Source organism: Tamandua tetradactyla, chromosome 17 (genome assembly GCF_023851605.1).
Source record: "Tamandua tetradactyla isolate mTamTet1 chromosome 17, mTamTet1.pri, whole genome shotgun sequence".
NCBI lineage: Eukaryota > Metazoa > Chordata > Mammalia > Pilosa > Myrmecophagidae > Tamandua > Tamandua tetradactyla.
This window is the reverse complement of record NC_135343.1, coordinates 77,442,792-77,466,248: the sequence shown is the minus strand read 5'-3', so window position 1 is coordinate 77,466,248 and position 23,457 is coordinate 77,442,792. Positions and strand designations below refer to the sequence as shown.

The following is a 23,457-nucleotide window of genomic DNA, read 5'->3' as shown; positions in this document are numbered from 1 at the left end:
ATTAGTGAACTGGAGGACGGAACATCTGAAATCCGAGAAGCAAAAGAAAACATAGAAAAAAGAAAGGAAAAATATGAGCAGGGACTCAGGGAATTGAATGACAGTGCACAAATATTCGTGTTGTGGGTTTCCCAGAAGGAGAAGAGAAGGGAAAAGGAGGAAAAAACTAATGGAAGAAATTATCACAGAAAATTTCCCAACTCTTAAGAAAGACTTAAAATTACAGATCCAAGAAGTGCAGCATACCCCAAAGAGAATAGATCCAAACAGACGTATTCCAAGACATTTACTAATCAGAATGTCAGTGGTCAAAGAGAAAGAGAGACTCTTGAAAGCAGCAAGAGAAAAGCAATCCATCACATACAAGGGAAGCTCAATAAGGCTGTGTGTAGATTTCTCAGAAGAACCATGGAGATGAGAAGACAGTGGGATGATATATTTAAATTACTAAAAGAGAAAAAAATCCAAACAAGAATTCTATATCCAGCAAAACTGTCCTTCAAAAATGAGGGAGAAATTAAAACATTTTCAGACAAAAAATCACTGAGAGAATTTGTGACCAAGAGACTGGTTCTGCAAGAAATACTAAAGGAAGCACTAGAGACAGATACGAAAAGACAGGAGAGAGAGATGTGGAGAAGAGTGTAGAAATGAAGACTATGAGTAAAGGTAAAAAGAAGAAAAATTAGATATGACATATAAAATCGAAAAGGCAAAACAGTAGAAGAAAGTACTGCCCGTACAGTAATAACACTAAATGTTAATGGATTAAGCTCTGCAATCAACAGACACAGACTGGCAGAATGGATTAAAAAACAGGACCCATCTATATGCTGTCTACAGGCAATGCATCTTAGACCCAAGGATAAACATAGGCTGAAAGTGAAAGGTTGGGAAAAGATATTTCATGCAAATAACAATCAGAAAAGAGCAGGAATAGCTATACTAATATCCAACAAATTAGACTTTAAATGTAAAACAGTTAAAAGAGACAAAGAAGGATACTATGTATTAATTAAGGGAACAATTCAACAAGAAGATGTAACAATCATAAATATTTATGCACCAAGCCAGAATGCTTCAAAATACATGAGGCAAACACTGAAAAGAGAAATAGACACTTCTACCATAATACTTGGAGGCTTTAATTTCCCACTCTCATCAATGGACAGAACATCTAGACAGAGGATCAATAAAGAAACAGAATTTGAATAATACAATAAATGAGCTGGACTTAACGGATAATTTATAGAACATTACACCCCACAACAGCAGGGTACACCTTTTTCTCAAGTGCTCATAGATCATTCTCAAGGATAGACCCATATGCTGGGTCACAAAGCAAGTCTGAATAAATTTGAAAAGATTGAAATCATACAAAACACTTTCTCAGATCATAAAGGAATGAAATTGGAAGTCAATAATAGGCAGACGCCCAGAAAATTCACAAACATATGGAGGCTCAAAAACACACTTTGAAACAATCAGTACGTAAAGGAAGATATTACAAGATAAATCAGTAAATATCTCAAGGCTAATGAAATGAAAACACAACATATCAAAATTTATGGGATATAGCAAAGGCAGTGCTAAGAGGGAAATTTATTGCCCTAAATGCCTATATCAAAAAAGGAAGAAAGAGCAAAAATCAAGAAATTAAGTGGCAACTTGGAAGAACTAGAGAAAGAACAGCAAACTAACCCCAAAGCAAGCAAAAGGACAGAAATAATGATTAGAGCAGAAATAAATGAAATTGAGAACATGAAAATAATTGAGAAAATCGACAAAACCTGAAGTTGGTTCTATGAGAAAATCAGTAAGACTGATGGACCCTTTACAAGGCTGACAAACAGAAGAATAGAGAGGATACAAAGAAAAAAATCAGAAATGGAAGAGGAGACATAACCACTTACCCCACAGAAATAAAGGAAATAATGAGAGACTACTATAACAACATTATACTAAGAAACTAGACAATGTAGATGAAATGGACAAGTTCCTAGAAAGGCATGTACAACCAACACTGACTTGGGAAGAAATAAGACAATCTCAACAAACCAATCACAAGTAAAGAAACTGAATCAGTCATTAAGAACCTCCCCCAAAAGAAAGTCCAGGACCAGATGGCATCACATGTGAATTCTACCAAACATTCCAGAGAGAATTAGTATCAATCTGAAGAGGAGGGAAAGCTACCTAACTCATTTTACAAAGCCAACATCACCCTCATACCAAGGCCAAAGATATTACAAAAAAAAAAAAAAAAGAAAACTACAGACCAATCTCTCTAATGAATATAGATGCAAAAATCCTCAACAAAATTCTAGAAAATAGCATCCAGCAGCACATTAAAAGAATTATACACTATGACCCAGTAGGATTCATCCCAGGTATGCAAGGATAGTTCAACATAAGAAAATCAATTAATGTATTACACAATATCAACAAATCAAAGCAGAAAAACCACATTATCACCTCGACTGATGCAGAAAAGGCATCTGACAAAATTTCTTTTGTCAAAAGTGTGAAAACACTTCAAAGGACAGGAATAGAAGGGAACTTCCTCAACATGATAAAGGGAATATATGAAAAACCCACAGCTAATATCGTCCTCAATGGGGAAAAACTGAAAAGTTTTTTCTTTCCCCCTAAGATCAGGAACAAGATAATGATGTCCACTATCACCACTGTTATTCAACATTGTATTGGAAGTTCTAGCCAGAGCAATTAGATAAGAAAAAGAAATACAAGGCATCAAAATTGGAAAGGAAGAAGTAAAACTCTCACTGTTTGCAGATGATATCATACCATATGTCGAAAACCCCGAAAAATCCACAGCAAAACTAGGAGAGCAAATACACAAGTACAGCAAAGTGGCAAGTTAAAAGATCAACACTCAAAAATCTAGTGTTTCTATACATTAGTAATGAACAATCTGAGGGGGAAATCAAGAAAAAAAAACCCATTTATAATTGCAACCAAAAGAATAAAATATTTAGGAATAAATTTAACTAAAGAGACAAAAGACCTATACAAAGAAAACTGGAAAAAATTGTTAAAAGAAATCACAGAAGACTTAAATAAATGGAAGGGCATACCATGTTCATGGACTGGAAGACTAAATATAGTTAAGATGTCAGTTTTACCTAAATTGATTTACAGATTCAATGCAAAACCAATTAAAATCCCCAAAACTTACTTTTCAGAAAGAGAAAAACCAATAACGAAATTTATCTGGAAGGGCAGGGTGCCCTGAATAGCTAAAAGTATACTGCGAAAGAAAAGCGAAGTTGGAGGTCTCACACTACCTGACTTTGACGAGTATTATGAAGCTACAGTGGTCAAAACAGCATGGTACTGGCATAAAGATAAATATATTGACCAATGGAATCGAATAGAGTGTTGAGATATAGGCCCTCTCATCTATAGACAATTTGATCAGGCAGTCAAGCCAACTCACCTGGAACAGAACAGTCTCTTCAATAAATGCTGCCTTGAGAACTGGATATCCACATGCAAAAGAATGAAAGAGGATCCATATCTCACACCCTATACAAAAATTAATCAAAATGGATCAAAGACCTAAACATTAGATGTAAGACCATAAAACTGTAAAAAGACCTATACAAAGAAAACAATGAGAAATTGGTAAAAGAAATCACAGAAGACCTAAATAAATGAAAGTAAATAAATAAAAGGTCTCAAGCTACCTGACTTTAATGCGTATTACAAAGCTACAGTGATCAAAACAGCATGGTACTGGCATAAAGATAGATATACTGACCAACAGAATCAAATAGAGTGTTCAGATATAGACCCTCTCATCTATGGACTATTGATCTTTGATAAGGCAGTCAAACCAACTCACCTGGGACAGAACAGTCTCTTCAATAAATGCTGCCTAGAGAACTGGATATCCATATGCAAAAGAATGAAAGCGGATCCATATAAAAAATAAATTCAATACAAAAAATTAACCCTATACAAAAAATTAACACAAAATGGATCAAAGACCATAAAACTTCTAGAAGAAAATGTATGGAAATATCTTATAAATCTTATAATAGGAGGCGGCTTCCTAGAACTTACACCCAAAGCATGAGCACTGAAGAAAGACAGAAATAAATGGGAACTTTTCAAAATCAAACACTTTCGTGCATCAAAGAACTTCGTCAAGAAAGTAAAAAGACAGCCTACACAACGGGAGACAACATTCGGAAATGATATTATCAGATAAATGTCTAGTATCTGTAGGAGTCAAGGGTTTAAACAAGACCCGCAGAATTTGTTGGGAGCAGCTGGCGTCAAAGTAGCGGCAAGAAATCGAGGAGATAGTAATTTGCTTAATGGAGAACAGTCTGGGGGAAAGAGAGAAAGTTTGTTTTGTCTTAGCCCCAGGTTCTTTGTGGTCATCTTAAGTAACCACTCTGTATTATCACCAGGTGCATGCATACTCTTTGTCACGTGAACCCTGCAGTATAAAAGCAGGAACCAGTTAAGAATAAAGTTGTCTGAAGTCTCTGGTCTGTTATTGCTGAGCTTCAGACCCCCTGAACCCATCTTTGTTTGTCTTTTATTCTTTCTTTCATTCATTCTTTCTCATCATTCCTTAATATCCTTCGAGCTCCATTTCATAGGAAGCAACAAGTATCCAGAATATATAAAGAAATTGTTCAACTCAAGAACAAAAAGACAGACAACTCAAGTACAAAATGGACAAAAGACCTGAACAAACACTTCTCAGAAGAAGAAATACAAATGGACAAAAGACACATGAAAAGATGCTCAACTTCCCTGGCTTTTAGGGAAATGCAAACCAAAACCACAATGAGATATCATCTCACACCCACCAGAAAGACCATTATCAATAAAACAGAAAAAGACAAGTGCTGGACAGGATGTGGAGAGAGAGGCACACTTATCCACTGTTCAGAATGTCACATGTACAACTGCTGTTGAGGGCACTTTGGTGGGTCCTCAGGAAGCTAAGTATAGAACTGCCATATGACCTGGCAATACCATTGCTAGGTATGCACTCAGAGGACACGAAGGCAAGCACACAAACAGACATTTGCACACCAATGTTTATAGCAGCATTATTTACAATTGCAAAGAGATGGAAACAGCCAAAATGTCCATCAACAGACGAGTGGCTAAACAAATTGTGGTATATACATATGATGGAATATTATGCAGCTGTAAGAGAGAATAAAGTTACAAAGTATGTAACAACATGGACGAACCTTAAGGACATTATGCTGAGTGAGATTAGCCAGAAAGAAAAGATTTTCTTCTATATAGTTTCATTGATAATGAACTAACATTAGTGAATGAACTTGGAGAATTTCAGCTGGAAACAGAGACCATCAGAAATAGGGTAAAATATTGGGTAATTCAAGCTCAAGGGATATAGATTGTGCAACAGGACTGACTGTAAAAATTCAGAAATGGATAGCACAATACTACCTAACTGTAATACAATAATGTTAGAACACTGAATAAAGCAAAATATGAGAATGATAGGAGGAGGGCTGGTGGCACAAATGAAATCAGAAAGAAAGAAAGATGATAAAGACTGAGATGGTATAATCTAGGAATGCCTAGAGTGTATGATAGTGACTAAATGTACAAGTTTAAAAATGTTTTTGCATGAGGAAGAACAAAGGAATGTAAATACTGCAGGGTGTTGAAAATAGATGGTAATTAATATTTAACAATTTTAACTTATGTGCAAGACTAAAGCAAAAAATATTTGGTATAAAATTTATATTCTAACTAGTGCAGTTCCTAGTATAACTTATGTGGACAGCTTAACTGAACACCATAAGTACATGGAAACTTGAGTAGGGCATAAGATTTTGTAGGTTTGTCCAGAGTTATGCCCCGATAAATCCCAGAGTGATTTGAACAGTGAATAAAAAAGTATTTGCAAAGTCCCCTTGGGGGAATGATGAGAAAGATGGAAATTTCAACTTTCCCAAGTGGAGAATTCTTGATATTCTCACTAGCAGTGGGGACAACCAAAGCAATAGGCTGTGCCCCCATCCTGGGGTTTGTTCATATGAAACTTAACCCCACAAAGGATAGGTTAAGCCTATTTAAAATTAGGCCTAAGAGTCACTCCCAAGAGAACCTCTTTTGTTGCTCAGATGTGGCCTCTCTCTGCCAGCCAAGCAAACTCACCGCCCTCCCCCTCTCTACATGGGACATGAGTCCCAGGGGTGTGGACCTTCCTGGCAACGTGGAACAGAAATCCTAGAATGAGCTGGGACTCAGCATCAAGGGATTCAGAAAACCTTCTCAACCAAAATGGGGAAGAGTGAAATGAGACAAAATAAAAGTGTCAATGGCTGAGAGTTGAGAGGTTATTCTGGAGGTTATTCTTACGCATTAAATAGATATCACCTTGTTAGTTAAGATGTAATGGAGAGGAGGGAGGGAACTGTCTGAAAATGTAGAGTTGTGTTCCAGTAGCCATGTTTCTTGAAGATGATTGTATAATGATATAGCTTTTGCAGTATGACTGTGTGATTGTGAAAACCTTGTGTCTGATGCTCCTTTTATCTACCTTACCAACAACAATTTTAAAACATATGGAATAAAAACAAATAATAGTGGGAACAAATGTTAAAATAAATTTAGTAGATTGAAATGCTAGTGATCAATGAAAGGGAGGGATAAGGGGTATGGTATGTATGAATTTTTTTCTGTTTCCTTTTTATTTCTTTTTCTGAATTGATACAAATGTTCTAAGAAATGATCATGATGATGAATATACAACTATGTGATGATACTGTGATTTACTGATTATATATGCAGAACAGAATGATCAATGTTAAGAATGTTTGCGTTTATTGTTATATTTTTAAAAAATTAAAAAATTAATTAAAAAAAAATTTAGAATTGCCATAGCCCAAATACCCTTAAAGAGAGGTATGGAAAGATCAAAAGTGATGGTGGAATTATACATAGAAGATAAGGTTTAACAAATGAATATAAATGCTGAATCATTAAATTGTATCTCTTTTAGTCTTCAGTATTTTAGAGCAGCTAGAAGTAAAAACCTAAAATTGTGAAACTGTAACCCATGTTAGAATCTGAAAAATGTTCTACAACTAATATCAGTGTTGTGCTTTGAAATTAATAGCTTTTTTGTATATACTTTATTTTGTATATGCTTTATTTTTCACGAAAAAGTCAACTGTGATGATAAAAAAATATTTAAGCCCTCTAGCCTCCTGTATTCTGGAGCAGCTAGAAGGAAAACTATGAAAGGATCGTATGGTAGCCCATGACAAATTCTGGGCTCTGTCCTGTAATTACTTGTTGAAGAGTGCTTTGAAAACTATTGCTTTTTTATTTCTTTGCTTTGTGTATGTTATACTATATAATAAAAAAATTAAAAAAAAAGATACTAGAAGAAAATAAAGAAGAATTTGAAAGAATAGAAAAATAGCAAATATAACAGAGATTAAAGATACTGTAGACCAAAAAAAAAATATGCTAGAATCACACAACAGCAGATATGAAGAGGCAGAAGAAAGAATAAGTGAACTAGAAGACAAGTGAATTTGAATCATAAAAGAACAATTGGCAAAAATGATGGAAAAATTTGGATTGGATCTCAGGGAAATGATGGACAAAATGAAGCACACAAATATAAGAACTACTGGTTTCCCAGAAGGAGAAGAGAAGAGTAAGTTGAGGAAATAAAAGAGGAAAACTTTCCAGCCCTTATAAATATGTAAATCAAGGAAACCCAATGAACCTCAAATAGAATAAATCCAAACAGGCCTATACCGAGACACATACTAATCAGTCCATTAAGTGTGGAAGAGAAGTAGAAACTCCTGAAAGTGGCAAGAGAAAACAATCGACTATCACAAGGGAAGTCAAACAAGACTGAGTTCAGACGACTCAATTAGCAACCTGGAGGTGAGAAGGCAGTGTATGATATATTTAAGATCTGGAAAGTGAAAAACTTCTTCCCAAGAATTCAGTACCCAGCCAAACTGCTTCAAAAGTGAAGGGGAGAACTCACCTGGGACAGAACAGTCTCTTTAATAAATGGTGCCTAGAGAACTGGATATCCATATGCAAAAGAATGAAAGAGGACCTGTATCTCACACCCTATACAAAAGTTAACTCAAAATGGATCAAAGATCTAAACATTAGGTCTAAGACCATAAAACAGTTAGAGGAAAATGTAGGGAGATATCTTACAAATCTTATAATTGGAGGCGGTTTTAGAGACCTTACACCTAAAGTAAGAGCACTGAAGAAAGAAAGAAAGAAATGGGAACTCCTAAAAATTAAACACTTTTGTGCATCAAAGAACTTCATCAAGAAAGTAAAAAGACAGCCTACACAATGGGAGACAATATTTGGAAACGACATATCAGATAAAGGTCTAGTATCCAGAATTTATAAAGAGATTGTTCAACTCAACAACAAAAAGACAGCCAATCCAATTACAAAATGGGAAAAAGACTTGAACAGACACTTCTCATAAGAGGAAATACAAATGGCCAAAAGGCACATGAAGAGATGCTCAACGTCCCTGGCCATTAGAGAAATGCAAATCAAAACCACAATGAGATATCATCTCACACCCACCAGAATGGCCATTATCAACAAAACAGAAAATGACAAGTGCTGGAGAGGATGTGGAGAAAGAGGCACACTTATCCACTGTTGGTGGGAATGTCAAATGGTGCAACTGCTGTGGAAGGCAGTTGGCGGTTCCTCAAAAAGCTGAATATAGAATTGCCATATGACCCAGCAATACCACTGCTAGGTATCTACTCAGATGACTTAAGGGCAAAGACACAAACGGACACTTGCACACCAATGTTTACAGCAGCATTATTTACAATTGCAAAGAGATGGAAACAGCCAAAATGTCCATCAACAGACGAGTGGCTAAACAAATTGTGGTATATACATACGATGGAATATTATGCAGCTCTAAGACAGGATAAACTTATGAAGTATGTAACAACATGGATGGACCTTGAGAACATTATGCTGAGTGAGACTAGTCAAAAACTAAAGGACAAATACTGTATGGTTTCACTGATATGAACTGACATTAGTGAATATACTTGGAATATGTCATTGGTAACAGAGACCATCAGGAGATAGAAATAGGGTAAGATATTGGGTAATTGGAGCTGAAGGGATACAGACTGTGCAACAGGACTGGATACAAAAACTCAGAAATGGACAGCACAATACTACCTAACTGTAATATAATTATGTTAAAACACTGAATGAATCTGTATGTGAGAATGATAGAGGAAGGAGGGCTGGGGACATAAAAATGAAATCAGAAAGAAAGATAAATGTTAAAGATTGAGATGGTATAATCGAGGAACGCCTACAGTGTATAATAATAGTGAAATGTACAATGTACAAATTTTTAAAATGTTTTTGCATGAGGAAGAACAAAGGAATGTCATTATTGCAGGGTGCTGAAAATAGATGGTACTTAATATTTTAAAATGTCACCTTATGTGTGAGACTAAAGCAAAAAATGTTTATTTGTTACAAAATTTATATTTTGACTAGTGCATTTCCTAATATAACTTATGTAGATAGTGTGATTGAATGCCATAAGTACTTGGAATCTCAGGTAGGACATGAGATTTTGTTGGTTTGTCCAGAGTGATGCGCTGATGAATCCCAGAGTGATTCGATCAGTGAGTGGAAAAGTATTTGCAAAACTCCCTTTGGGGAATGGTGAGAACAGGGAGAAATTCAACTTCCCCAAGTTGAATTCTTGATATTCTCACAAGCAGTGTGGACAACCAAAGCTATAGGCTGGGCCCCCAGTCTTGGGGTTTGTTCATATGAAACTTAACCCCACAAAGGATAGGTCAAGTCTACTTAAAATTCAGGCCTAAGAGTCACCCCCAAGAGAGCTTCTCTTGTTGCTCAGATGTGGCCTCTCTCTCTCCAGCCAACATGACGAGCAGTCTCACCACCCACCCCTCTGTGCGTGGGACATGACTCCCAGGGGTGTGGACCTTCCTGGCAATGTGGGACAGAAATCCTGGAGTGAGCTGAGACTCAGTATCAAGGGATTGAGAAAAACCCTAGAATGAGCTGAGAATTAACACCAAGGGATTGAGAAAAACCCTAGAATGAGCTGAGAATTAACACCAAGGGATTGAGAAAAACCCTAGAATGAGCTGAGAATTAACATCAAGGGATTGAGAGAACCTTCTCGACCAAAGGGGGAAGAGTGAAATAAGACTGTCAATGGCTGAGAGATTCTAAACAGAGTCGAGATGTTATCCTGGAGGTTATTCTTACGCATTAAGTAGATATCACCTTGTTGTTCAAGATGTAGTGGAGAGGCCGGAGGGAACTGCCTGAAAATGTAGAGCTGTGTTCCAGTAGCCATGTTTCTTGATGATGATTGAACAATGATATAGCTTTCACAGTGTGACTCTGTGATTGTGAAAACCTTGTGTCTGATGCTCCTTTTATCTACCATATCAACAGAAGAGTAGAACATATGGAATAAAAATAAATAATAGGGGGAACAAATGTTAAAATAAATTTAGTTTGAAATGCTAGTGATAAATGAAAGCAAGGGGTAAGGGGTATGGTTTGTATAATCCTTTTTTTCTCTGTTATTGTTTTACTTCTTTTTCTGTTGTCTTTTTATTTCTTTTTCTAAATCGATGCAAATGTTCTAAGAAATGATGAATATGCAACTATGTGATGATATTAAGAATTACTGATTATATATGTAGAATGGAATGATATCTTATTGTTTTGTTTGTTGTTAATTTTTTAAAAATTAATAAATAAAAAAACAAAACAAAACAAAACTGAGGGGGAGATTTAAAAATTTCACAGACAAACAAATGCTGAGAGATTATGTCAACAAAAGAGCAGCTCTACAAAAAATATTTAAGGGAGCTCTTTGGCTAGAAAAAAAAAAAAAGCCAAGAAAGGGAGGTCTAGAGGGAGGCAGAGAATTGAAGAGTACCAGTAAGGATAACTTAAAGGATAAAAAGAGAAAGAGGAGAGTTACTCTAATGCATAGAACCCTTGCAGAATTTTATATATTGCCCTAGGTGTTCTTTAGGATTGGCTGGAATGGTCCTGGTTGGGATTTGGCAGGTTATGATGGGTAGCAAGGTCTACCTGACGCTTGCGTAAGAGCAATTTCCAGGGTAGCCTCTCCACTCTATTTGAACTCTCTGTACTGATACTGTATTAGTTACTTTTCCCCTTTTTTGGTCATGATGGAATTGTTAATCCCATGGTGCCAAGGCTGGATTCATCCCTAGGAGTCATCTGCCACGTTGCCAGGGAGACTTTCAACCCTGGATGTCATGTCCCTTGTAGGGGGGGAGGGTATAATTTCACTTGCAGAGTTGGGCTTAGAAAGAGTGAGGCCATATCTGAGCAACAGCAGAGGTCCTCCAGAAATAACTCTCAGGCATACCTATAGGTAGTCTAAGCTTCTCTGCTACCCACATAAGCTTCATGAGAGTAAGCCTCAGGATCAAGGGCATGGCCTATTGATTTGAGTGTCCCTAAAGTCTGACACAGTTTCAGGGGATTCCCTGATGGTAAGGTTTAATAGTTCCATATTCTTCCTCCCATACCTCAAGGGAGTTTGCCAATACTTTTTGATTATCTGCTTAATATACTCTAGGATATATTCAGGCATTACAATAATCTACACAGGATTAAAGGACCTCTTTCTTATTCTGGGCTCCCTGTATTTCAATTGTTCAAATGAGCTATACAGATAGGTTAAGTTAGATTAGGTACTACAGAAAATTTCAGTTCCAGACCAAATAAACCTTTCTTCCTTTGGTCTCAAAGAATATATGTGGTTCTAAAATACAGACACTGTCTTCCTTACCCCTGTGTAGAACATACATTTTACTCATGGGATTCAATAGTTATTTTACTTGGGCAACGTATAAGAGTCCACAAGGGTTCCATTCACGAGTTTAACTTTCCAGAAACCTACAACCTCCAGATGGGTTCCTGGTCCAGATAAGTCCTGAAATCTAGAGGCCCCAGCCTCTCCAGAATATCAGATAGTACCACTGCCCTATCCCTCTTTAGTGACAGACCCTTTCAATACGAAAAATTTAGAATAGCCATAGCCTAAACACCCCTAAAGAGAGGGATGGAAAGATCAAAGGTGATAGTGGAGTTATATAATGAAGACAGGATTTAGCAAAAGAATGTGAATGCTGAATCACTAAACTGATACCTCTTTTAGTCTCTAGTATCTTAGAGCAGTGTGATGGTTTGAAAGGATGCCTTTGGTTGGACATTTCTATAGACTTGTTTTAATTGGGACATTTTCTCGGCCTTAGAACTGTAAACTAGCAACTTATTAAATTCCCCTTTTTAAAAGCCATTCCATTTATGGTATACTGCATTTCAGCAGCTAGCAAACTAGAACAAGCAGCCAGAAGTAAAAACCTAAAATTGTGAAATTTTAACCTATGTCAAACTCTGAAATATGTTCTACAACTAATTGTGGTGCTGTGCTTTGAAATTTATTGCTTGTTTGTATATAAATTATTTTTCACTAAAAAAGGAGGAAAAAAATGGTGTCTCCCTCCACCCCTCAAAAAAGAGAGAGAGAGAGGGAAAAGAATATAGATTTGACAAAGAGAATCCAAAGGATAAGATGGGAGATTCAAGAAATGCTTTTACAGTAATAACTTTGAATGCTAATGGACTAAACTCTCCAATTAAAAGATACAGATTGGCAGACTGGATTAAGAAACATGATCCAGCTATATGCTGCATATAAGAGAATCATCTTAGACCCAAGGATACAAACAGACTGAAAGTGAAAGGATGAAAACAGATGTTCCATTCAACCTGTAACCAAAAGAAAGCAGGAGTAGCTATACTAAATCAGACAAAATGACTTTAAATGTAAAGACATCATTAAGAGACAAAGAAGGACACTAGATCTTAATAAAACAGACACTGCATCAAGAAGAAATAACAATTATAAATGTTTATGCTCTGAATTAAGAAATTCCAAAGTACATGAGGCAAACATTAGCAAAACTGAAGGGAGCATCAGACTTTCAATAGTAATAGTGGGGGACTTCAATACACCACTCTCCTCTATAGTTAGAACAACCAAGGGGGAGGATCAATGAGGAAACAGAGAACTTCAATTTCATAAATTAATTAGACCCAACAGACATATACACACTTTTAAATACCAGGAAATAAATTATTCTCTAGTGCTCATGGGATGTTCTCCAGGACAGATCACATGCTGGGACATAAAACAGGTCTCTATAAATTTAAAAAGACTGAAATTATTCAAAGCACTTTCTCTGATCACAATGGAATGAAGCTGAAAATCAATAACCAACAAGAACCAGAACTTTCACAAATATATGGAAACTAGCGAGGACTTAACTGCTCACCTGGAGGAACTAAAGAACAGCAAACTAACCCCAAAGTAAAGAGAAGAAGAGAAATAACAAAGATTAAAGGGGAATTAAAAGAATTGGAGAACAAAAGAATCACAGAAAGAACCAATAAAACAAAAAACTGGTTCTTTGAAAGAAATCAATAAAATTGATGGACCCCTAGGTAGGCTGACAAAGAAAAAAAAGAGAGGAGATGCAAATAAACAAAATAAGATACTGGTGGTGTGTCTAAGCCCAACTCTGCAATTGAAATAATTATCCTCCTAATTATGTGTCACATGACAACCAGGGGTGAAATTCTTCCTGGCCACATGAGATATGACTCCCAGGGATGAGACTGGTCCTGGCACCACAGGGTCGACAATGTCTTCCTGACCAAAAGGTGGAAAAGAAATGTAACAAATAAGGTATCAGTGGCTGAGAGAGTTCAAGAGAGTGTCAAGAGTCTACTCTGGAGGCTACTTTTACACAAGCTTCAGCTGGAAATTGCAATTTACCGTGGCTTGCCAAGCCCAACCAAAACCACTCCTGCCAACCCTAAACAACACGTAGGGCTTTATCTGCGATTCTAAATAGTCTCATACACTATGATTATGTTCCAGAAACTTATAATCTCCAGTTGGGTTCCAAGGCCAGATAAGTCCTGAAACCCAGTGGGCCTAGCCTCTCTAGAACATCAGGCAGTTCTATCCCTCTATTCCATATTATCAACAGCCCTTTCCAACATGAAAAAGTCAGAATGTGCATAGTCCAAAGACCCCTAAAGATTGGGAAAAAGATCAAAGGAAAAGGTGGAGTTATAACAGTGGAGACAGAATTTAACAAATGAATATGATTGCTGAATCATTAAACTGATATCTCTTTTAGTCTCCAGTATCTCAGAGTAGCTAGAAGTAAAAACCTAAAATTGTAGAACTGTAACCCATACCAAACTCTTGAAATTTGTTCTACGAAGTAACCATTGCAGTGTGCTATGAAATTTATTGTTTTTTTGTATATATGTTATTTTTAACACACACACAAAAGAAATAATGGTAGGTAAGCACCAAAGTGGGCATATGGAATTCTCTATGTCTAAGCCTCATTTACATCAAGGATAGTCTAAAATGGGAGGGGGGGAAGAGGCGCAGTTTGCCAGGCTATGGTGTCTGTAGCGTGTGTGAGGTTAGAAGATGAACATGCAAAGGAGATCCAGGAGGAGTTTCCAGAAAGGGAGGAAAACCAGAGAATAAGACACTAGAACCACAGGAGAACAACGTGACTGACCTACCAGATTATGATCATGCAGAAGTTGAAACTTTTCCTCCTTTCCCATCTCCAGCTTCTCCAGAGAGAAGATGGTGAAGGTGTTGAACCTGATGAAGAGTCAAGGAGAGGAGCACCTGTTCTTGTACCTCCAAAGAGAACTGTTAAAAGGAATTTACCCAAGCTGGATGCTCAGAGATTAATTTCAGAGAGAGGGCTTCCAGCCTTAAGGTATGTGTCTGATAAGACAAAATTCAAAGGTAAAAGTCATGAGGCTGAAGACTTAAAGATGCTGATCAGACAAATGGAGTACTAGGCACATAGGCTGTTCCCTAATCTGCAGTTTGAGGATTTTAACAGAGTTGAATACCTGGGAAATAAAAAGGAAGGTCAGACCAGACCTGTTTAAAACGAATTCGACTTGATCTCCATTTTACATGAAGATTTTATTAGCAATAATGGTGAAGTAGGGAAAATAATGGCCATGATGTAATTGCTACTGAATTTGATACCTTTCTGACAAACTCATCTGAAAGTGAGGAGTTTGCTTCACAGTCAAGTAGAAACCTGACAGAAAAGCAGCAACAAAGAATTCAGAGGAATAAACAACTGGACTTGGAAAAAACGAAGGCAAAGCTACTAAGTAGCAGTCAGTCCCAAGGAAATGTTGCTCCAAGAAACTAGAGACCAACAGAAATATCAATATAATGATTCAGCAGTCATACTTATTTGATAAATCCTATCTTCTCTGTTATATTCCTCCTAACCTTTAAATAACATATATATACAGAAAAGCGTTGAATTTCAGAGTGCATCGCAATGATTGGCCGTAGAACAGATTTTGGAGTTTGGTATGGATTACAATCCCATAATTTTTTTTTTTTCTAGCTGCTCTAAAACATAGGAGGCTAAAAGAAATATCAGTATAATGATTCAGCATTCATACTTGTTTGTTAAACCGGGCCTTCTCTGTAAACTCCACCATCACTTTTGATCTTTCTCCCACACTTTAGGGGTATTTGGACTATGCCCATTCTGGCTTTTTCATGTTGGAAGACATTGATGATAATGTGGGATGGGGGATGGAACTAGTTAATGTTCTGCAAGGGCTGGCCCCTCTGCATTCCAGGACTTCTCTGATCCAGGGAGCCATCTGGAGGTCACAGGTTTTGGAGAGTTACCCTAGTACATGGAACCTTTGTAGAATCTTATATAATGCCCTAGGTATTCTTTAGGATTGGTAGGAATGGTTTTGGTTAGGGTTTGGCAAGTTAAGATAGGCAGCAATGTCTAATCGAAGCAGGCATGAGAGTGGCCTCCAGAGTAGCCTCCCGACTTTGTCTGAACTCTCTCAGCTACTGCTACTTCATTTGTTGCACTTCTTTTTCCCCTTTTGGTCATGATGGCATTGTTGATTTCACAGTGCCAGGGCCAGGCTCATCCCTGGGTATATTTTTAAATAATTGCAAACTGTTTTTGAATGAAGTAAGCAAGATTGTATATAAAGTCCTCAATCTCTTATCCAGTTTTTCCTTTTCAAATGGCAATATAATAATCATAATAGTGAAGAGATCATGTTGTAAGATAGGTTTTAACCAAGATAATAAAATTCTTAAGTGAAAACTATTCACTGTGACCCTGTGATTATTTTTCAATTAAAACGAGTTTAATTTTTATCTTTACAAATGGGTGTTTTTTTTAGCACTACATGAAAAGTTACAAAAAAGGTACAACTATTGTGAAGTGGCATCTTTGGATCATTCTCAAAGTATACCTGGCAATAAGTAGTAAGGCTCATCTTCATTTATAATATGTGGATTAAAAATTTCCCCAAATGAGAATCCCTGATATTCTGGCAAGCAGTGAGGACAGCCAACTCAATATACCGAGCTCTCAAACTTGGAGTTTGTTCATATGAAACTTATCACTGCAAAAGATAGGCTAAGCCTACTTAAAATTAGGTCTAAGAGTCACCCCCAGAGAACCTCTTTTCTTGCTCAGATGTGGCCTATCTCTCTCTCAATCAACATGGCAAGCAAACTCACTGCCCTCCCCCTTTCTCTACGTGGGACATGACTCCCAGGGGTGTAATCCTCCTGGGGAACGTGGGACAGAAATCCTAGAAAGAGCTGGGACTTAACTTCCAGTGACTGAGAACACCTTCTCGTATGAAAGGGGGAAGAGATAAAAATAAGACAAAATAAAGTGTCAGTGGCTGAGAGATTTCAAACAGAATTGAGAGTTTATCCTGGAGGTTATTCTTATGCATTACATAGATATCCCTTTTTTAGTTTAAGATGTATTAGAGAGGTTAGAGTGAAGTGCCTGAAATTGTAGAGCTGTGTTCCAGTAGCCACGTTTCTTGAAGGTGAATGTATTATGATATAGCTTTCGGAATGTGACTATGTGATTGTGAAAATCTTGTGTCTGATTCTCCTTTTATCTACAGTATGGACAGAAGAGTAAAAATTATGGATTAAAAATAAATAATAAGGGAACAAATGTTAATATAAATTAAGTAGACTGAAATACTAGTGATCAATGAAAGGGAGTTGTAAGGAGTATAGAAAACAATAGGGGGAACAAAGGTTAAAATATATTGGGTAGATGGAAATACTAGCGGTCAGTAAGAGGAAGGGGTAGGGGTATGGTATATATGAGTTTTTACTTTTTATTTCTTTTTCTGGAGTGATGCAAATGTTCTAAAAAATGATCATGGTGATGAATATACTAGTATGTGATATTTTGAGCCATTGATTGTACACCATGCATGGAATGTTTGTATATTAAGAATGTTTGTGTTTGCATATTGCTTTGGTTTGTCAATTAAAATAAATAAATAAATAAATAAATATTTTTTAAAATTTCCCCAAACGCAAATAAGTATCTTGAATTTTCTTTCCTATAGATCATTTTGACACAAACTAAGTACATTTGATTTTTTTTTAAACCTCTCTAGTTGTTCTGATTTAGAATGAGAACTGCTCCATTTGGCAATGACTCAAATTTCAGTTTAGTAACCTTTTTGTATTTTAAGAACCTTTTATATTTTTAAATGGACTTTATATATTTATAAAAATGGATCTATTTGGAAGAAACTGATCATAAATTCAATTTCTGTTGACCTTAGCTTGTGAAGAGATTTGTCTCTGTCAATTAAGATTGGAATAGGTGTTTGCAGTAGGTAATGACAATGACTTACTTCTCTTTTAGACTTGATAATGAACAACACCTATAGCACAGACAGTTGAAGAGGTTAATACAGGTGAAGATCAAAAAAAGGAGTCAAAGGGACTAAATAAAGACATTCTAGACAATCCACACAAAGATGTTGCCACCAATACTATAAATGTAGAGGAGGAATTAAAATTAGAGAAAACACAACTGGACTAATCCTCTTAAAATGTACAATAGTAACTATGTTTCATCAAGAAATAATGTTACTGGAGGTTAAATAAGACTCATCTAAGAGAGAAAATGTATCCATTAACTTACTAGTTTGGAGATACCATGTATTTTGTTTACTTTGAATGTAAATCCTTTCATAGTAAAGTTTTCGCAGATTTCAAATTTTAAAATCTAGTATTTATAATTTTGCTTTTCATCTATTATTATTAGCTTTAGTTAACAGTCTGTTCTCTTTAGGATTTACTTTTTTAGATGGATACGGCTTCATGAAATGATGAGTAATTAATAAACAATTTCTGCTGCTAGTGTGCCATTTGATGCCCAGTGTTCACTAAATTGTGTGATTTCAAGATATAAATATATACTGAGTATTATTGTCCATTTAAGAAAAAAAGAAAATAAAAATTACAAACTAAAGAGAAAAAAAAAGGGAGAGAAGGTTATAAGAAGTCTGAGGGCTTTCTGAGTAATGTAGTTGCTTACCAACAATGCACAAGATGTCTGAATAGGAAAATCTAAAGTTTTTATGGAACTCTGAAGAAAAAAGATTGCCAATTCTTATTTGAATACACTCATTTCTATGTTAACAGTTTTTGTCTCCTCAAAAGGTGTTGATATCTGGCCAATAACAATATATCCCTGGCAAATAAGTTACAAATATAATTCAAGTCTGATTTTCTTAACTGTTTACTCATACAACTGTGATCATCCTGCATACCTAATTTTATATTTTGTATGTAATTTTTTTCAAAAGAAATGCTTCAGCAACTGAGAAGGCTAGGAATTTCTATAATAAGTAAATGTAATAAATTATAATACAATGGTAATTGTGTTACTTTAATAGGAGGAAAAAATAAACATTATCAAAAAGGTAACAAAATAAAGCATAAAGGAGTTAGCCTATAACCACAGATTGTTTTCACAATGTATAAAATCCTCGTTCCCTATGATTTTGCTCTATTTAGTGTTTACATAATGTGATTTAATAGATAATGATTTAATGAAAATGTAAAATATTTTTGTCCATTACCAAAGAATACCTTAAGAGACTAAAATTTTATAGGCCCTCATGAAATTTTGAAATGAAGCAAGTTACATTTTTCTAGTTACTAGAAAAAAGTAGAAGAATCAAGACAAAAAAGATAAATATCATTTATAACATAGAGGACCAAAACAAAGAAAAGACAATCATAAAATAGTATACCTCACTCGCAGACATATTCTTCACCTGCTCTGGTTTCAGTTCTGTAAAATATAAAAGCCCGGCACTTAAAACAAAACAAAACAAAAGATTCTGAAGAGCAGAATCAAGTACAATAATCTAAAAGTACTGTTTAACAGAGGTCATTATGTTAAAAGAAAAAATATACATTAAGAATATATGCAGTTTATAAATGCTTAGAAAAATATTCTTTCTTAGCAGTAATTGGGAGGCATTCCATTCTTTGCATACTGCCCAAGCACAACAGATTTTACAAAATTTGAGAGTAAAATTTAAAGAATATAACTAGGTCCTTACAAAAGGCACAACTTTTTTTGTGCATACGTATTTAAACCAATAACCTTTGTCTGCTTCAGAATAACACTAAAATGCTCTAAAAATACAACTGATTTATTCATTAGCTATTATTTCTGAACTCACTATCTGAACAAGATTTCACACAATTAGCAACAAATAGCTTTGACTAAAATACTATATCCAGAGTTTCAAACTATACCCTCAAGGTACGTTTATTACTCTTCAAAGCAGTTTTTAATCATTAATTTGTTTCACTGTGGAAGAGTACTGTAAGTAATTTTTAATGTATAAATAAAAAAATCTGTGCATGATGGTAGGCTTTTAACAAAATTCCAACAGAAACTATAATACCTTTCCCATACAGCTGAACTTTCTTGAGTGAGAAAGGATAGAACTTTTAACTAGTTTTCTGCAAGTGGTGTTTCATCTTCTATTTCATTATCACAGCCAATAACCTGACTGCATCACCCATCCACTGTTCATCCTGTGAAAATTAGCTGAGAACATCTTTTCTAAAGAAATAGCATAGCGAATTAAATATAACCTAACCAAATATAAATAATTACAATAATTATAAATTATATAATTATATAAATACACTTGTTATTTAATATAAATATTATAAATTAAATATAAATATATAATATAAAATTTGAATATAAATATAATATATTCATAAATATAATTATAAATAATAAATAATTATAAATGTTTCAAGCTCTTGTAAACTGACCTCGGATAGGACCCAGAGCTGCATCTTTTGCCAAAGCTGTTAAATCACTTCCTGAGTATCCATCAGTCATTCTGAGAAGGGTAAAGAAGAAACAGCATATCATTCTCAGATTTAAAATCTAAGCAATAAAAGGGTAAAAATCAGTTTGACTTTGTCAGAAAGCAGTCAGCTATGTGGTTGGATTTTAAGGGTACAGAAAAGTCCACTTGCCAAAAATAAGCAAAGCAAGCTCACTGCTGGTACCTCATAATGCCTCAAATTCTCATCATTAGAACCATTCCTTTAGATAAAGGCACACTATCTGCAGATGGCTCTGTTAAATTGTAAACATGTCACCTGGAAAAGCAACATCTATAAGTCACTCGTGGCCAAATTACTTCTCTGTCAGTAAATTAGTCTTCAACTTGGCAAAGACCACTGCCTTGCTGGAATGAGCACCAAACAAGGTAGATTTCTTTAAATGTAGGACAGGATAAGGGAAAGATCTGGGGCACAAGACATTGGCAAAAAGAGGCACACCTTAATAGGATGACCAAATGGAGAGTCCTGAGCAGACCATGCATTATCAAACAGAACTAAGAACTAAGAAGGCAAATAAAACAGGAAAACAAAAGCATTTACTCATAAGGTATCATGTTAAACAACTATACAGGTGAAACATTATTAGCACAATTCTTCATTGGAATGAAAAAGAAGGACAACAGTTTTTCCAAGTAATTAATTTGTTAGTTTCTCACAGGTATTTGGGAATTCAGAGTTTTTACTAAAATTATTAGCTAGTCCCATATTTGTAGATTATTTTAAATTGTTTTATAAGATTTTTCAGAGACTAAATATCAAGAGTGTATGTCCTATGTTCAATCAGTTTCTACTTAAATACACCGCTAAAAAATATTTAGGATGTTAAATTAAAAAAAAAAATTAGATGTTCAACATCATCAGCCATAGGAAAACACAAATCAAAACCACAATGAGATAATACTTCACACCCAGAGGATGGCTATTATTAAAAACATGGAAAATAAGAAGTGTTGGAGAGGATATGGAGAAATTGTAACTGGCACATTGTTGGTGGGAATGTAAAATGGTACAGCCACTGTGGAAAGCAATATGGCAATTCCTCAAAAATTAAATACAGAATTATAATATAAGCCAGCAATTCCACTTCTAGGTATATACCAAAAAAAGTGAAAACAGAGTGTCATACTGATACCTGTATACCAATGGTTATAGCAGCATTATTCAGAATAACGCAAAAGTAGAAACAATGTGCCCATCAAGAAATGAATAAACAAAATGTGGTACATACACACAATGGAATATTATTTGGCCACAAGAAAGAAGGAAGTTTTGAGACATGTTGCTACATGGAAGAACTTTGAAAACACCAGGCTCACTGAAGTAAGCAAGACACATAAGGACATGATGCATGATTTCACTTGTAAGATGTCTAAATAGCAAAATCAGAGACAGAAAGTAGATTAGAGCTCACCAAAGGATGGGAGTGGGGAGAAGGGGGTGTATCTTTGGTGGATGCGGAATGTTTACAAATAAAATTTTAAAAAATGAATGATTAAAAAATGTAAAACTCCTTAAATATTCAAACAGTCCCTGGGAACACTGCTGGGAAATGTTGCTCGAGGCATTGAATATGCTAAGCCTGGGTAATAACTACAGATAACAGTGAAAAAAAAAAAAAAAAACCTAAGTAATTATATACAAAACAAAAAAGACTAGTTGATATGAAAACACCTGCATTGGTATGGGCAAATTTGAGATGCTTTAAATTTTAAAAATTACTTTAATACCATTTATAAATTTTAATACACCTATAAAAAGAAAATAGTACCATCATTAGATATTAGGTTAAGATATTAGAGACTGAAATTTAGATACCATATATGAAAATAATAAGAGGTAAGAAAGAAGAGAAAGGAGGTAGAGGATGAGATAACAAAAGTTTTCTGAGAAATGAATTGTTCATTTTATACCACTTTAAATAAAGTAGGAAAAGAAATTTTTACCCACCCCCTAGAAAAAAAAAACGGTAAGATAAAGCCAAATCAAATTACTTACCTAGCAAGTTGTGCTAGCTCTTTCTGGGTCAACGGGCTACCTTGTTTACATAGCAGATTTTTAAGTAAAAGTAGCCTTGTCTAAAAAGAAATATTAAAGATTTATTAGTCCTAAGAATTGGTTTAATAAAATAGTCATAAAAAGAATACTTTTTCCCTAAAAGACTATCTTTACCTTTCATCAGGCACCAATGACTAAGCATCAAGGAAGCTCAAAGCAGAAGAGGTCTGGAATAAGGACCACTATGTTGGGTGTTACAGGGAAATTCAAAGGTAAATGGCACGCACAGTTTTGGGCCTTGCTGGAGTTTCCAGTTGACTGTGCCCACTGTCATCAAGGAGCATGAATACTATGAAATGTTTCATGTGGCCTGTTTAATAATGAGTATCAACCAATTAGACAAAATGGCTTTAAAATCTAAAGCGTTTACAAGAAAAATGAAGGACAATTAGCTATTAGTAATGGTGCTCCTTTTTTCTTCTTCCTTTGTTATTAAGTGATAAACGATTCAAATGAATTCATATGAAATGACCCACAAGCATAAATAGTAATTTTAATGTTATATATGCATGCATTTTTCACAGTAATGAAATTATTTACTGGAGTTGGTTCAGCTTAGTTGTTAATATCATAGACTGTGCAATCAGGTTCATATTCTGATTGTCACTAACTAGCTAAATGATTTTATACAAACCCCTTTATTTCTTGGTGCCTTAGTTCCTATTAAATAGGGCTAAAACTACCTATTTTTTTTGCAGTTCCTGAGAGAATTAAAAAAAACAATCTGAATAAAGAACCAAGTACCTGCTACTGCTATCAAGGATGCTAAGGGTTTTTTTTTTTAAGACAATCACAATTTTTAAAACAGTTTTATAGAGGTATGAATTTACCTTCCATGAAATTTAGCTGTTGAAAGTGTATAATTCAATGATTAAAAGTGCAGCCTTACTATAATCCAGATTTAGACTAATTCCATCACTCAGAAAAGTTCACTTATGTCTGTTTGTAATTAATCCCTGCTCCTATTCATG

At 35.2% G+C, this 23,457-nt stretch overlaps 1 protein-coding gene and 1 pseudogene across 8 annotated transcripts in view; one reads left to right on the top strand and one right to left on the bottom strand.

Annotated features, from left to right (window-relative positions):
- Window positions 1-15,465, top strand: part of LOC143661423 (TIMELESS-interacting protein-like) — a 43,206-nt pseudogene extending 27,741 nt beyond the window's left edge. Inside the window, exon 2 of the transcript XR_013164575.1 lies at window positions 14,767-15,465. The product of XR_013164575.1 is annotated as a TIMELESS-interacting protein-like (transcript). The remainder of the gene's footprint in view (window positions 1-14,766) is intronic.
- Window positions 1-23,457, bottom strand: part of SPAST (spastin) — a 99,433-nt gene that overhangs the window by 13,220 nt on the left and 62,756 nt on the right. For 6 of the 7 annotated variants that reach the window (XM_077135000.1, XM_077135004.1, XM_077135001.1 and 3 more), the window contains 3 exons: window positions 22,427-22,506; window positions 20,351-20,421; window positions 19,303-19,343 (listed from right to left, as the gene is read on the bottom strand). In XM_077135000.1, the coding sequence (XP_076991115.1) occupies window positions 19,303-19,343; window positions 20,351-20,421; window positions 22,427-22,506 (192 nt within the window). Of the gene's footprint in view, window positions 1-3,056; window positions 3,550-19,302; window positions 19,344-20,350; window positions 20,422-22,426; window positions 22,507-23,457 lie in introns of those variants that run through there. The other variant, XM_077135003.1, reaches the window with a different exon arrangement.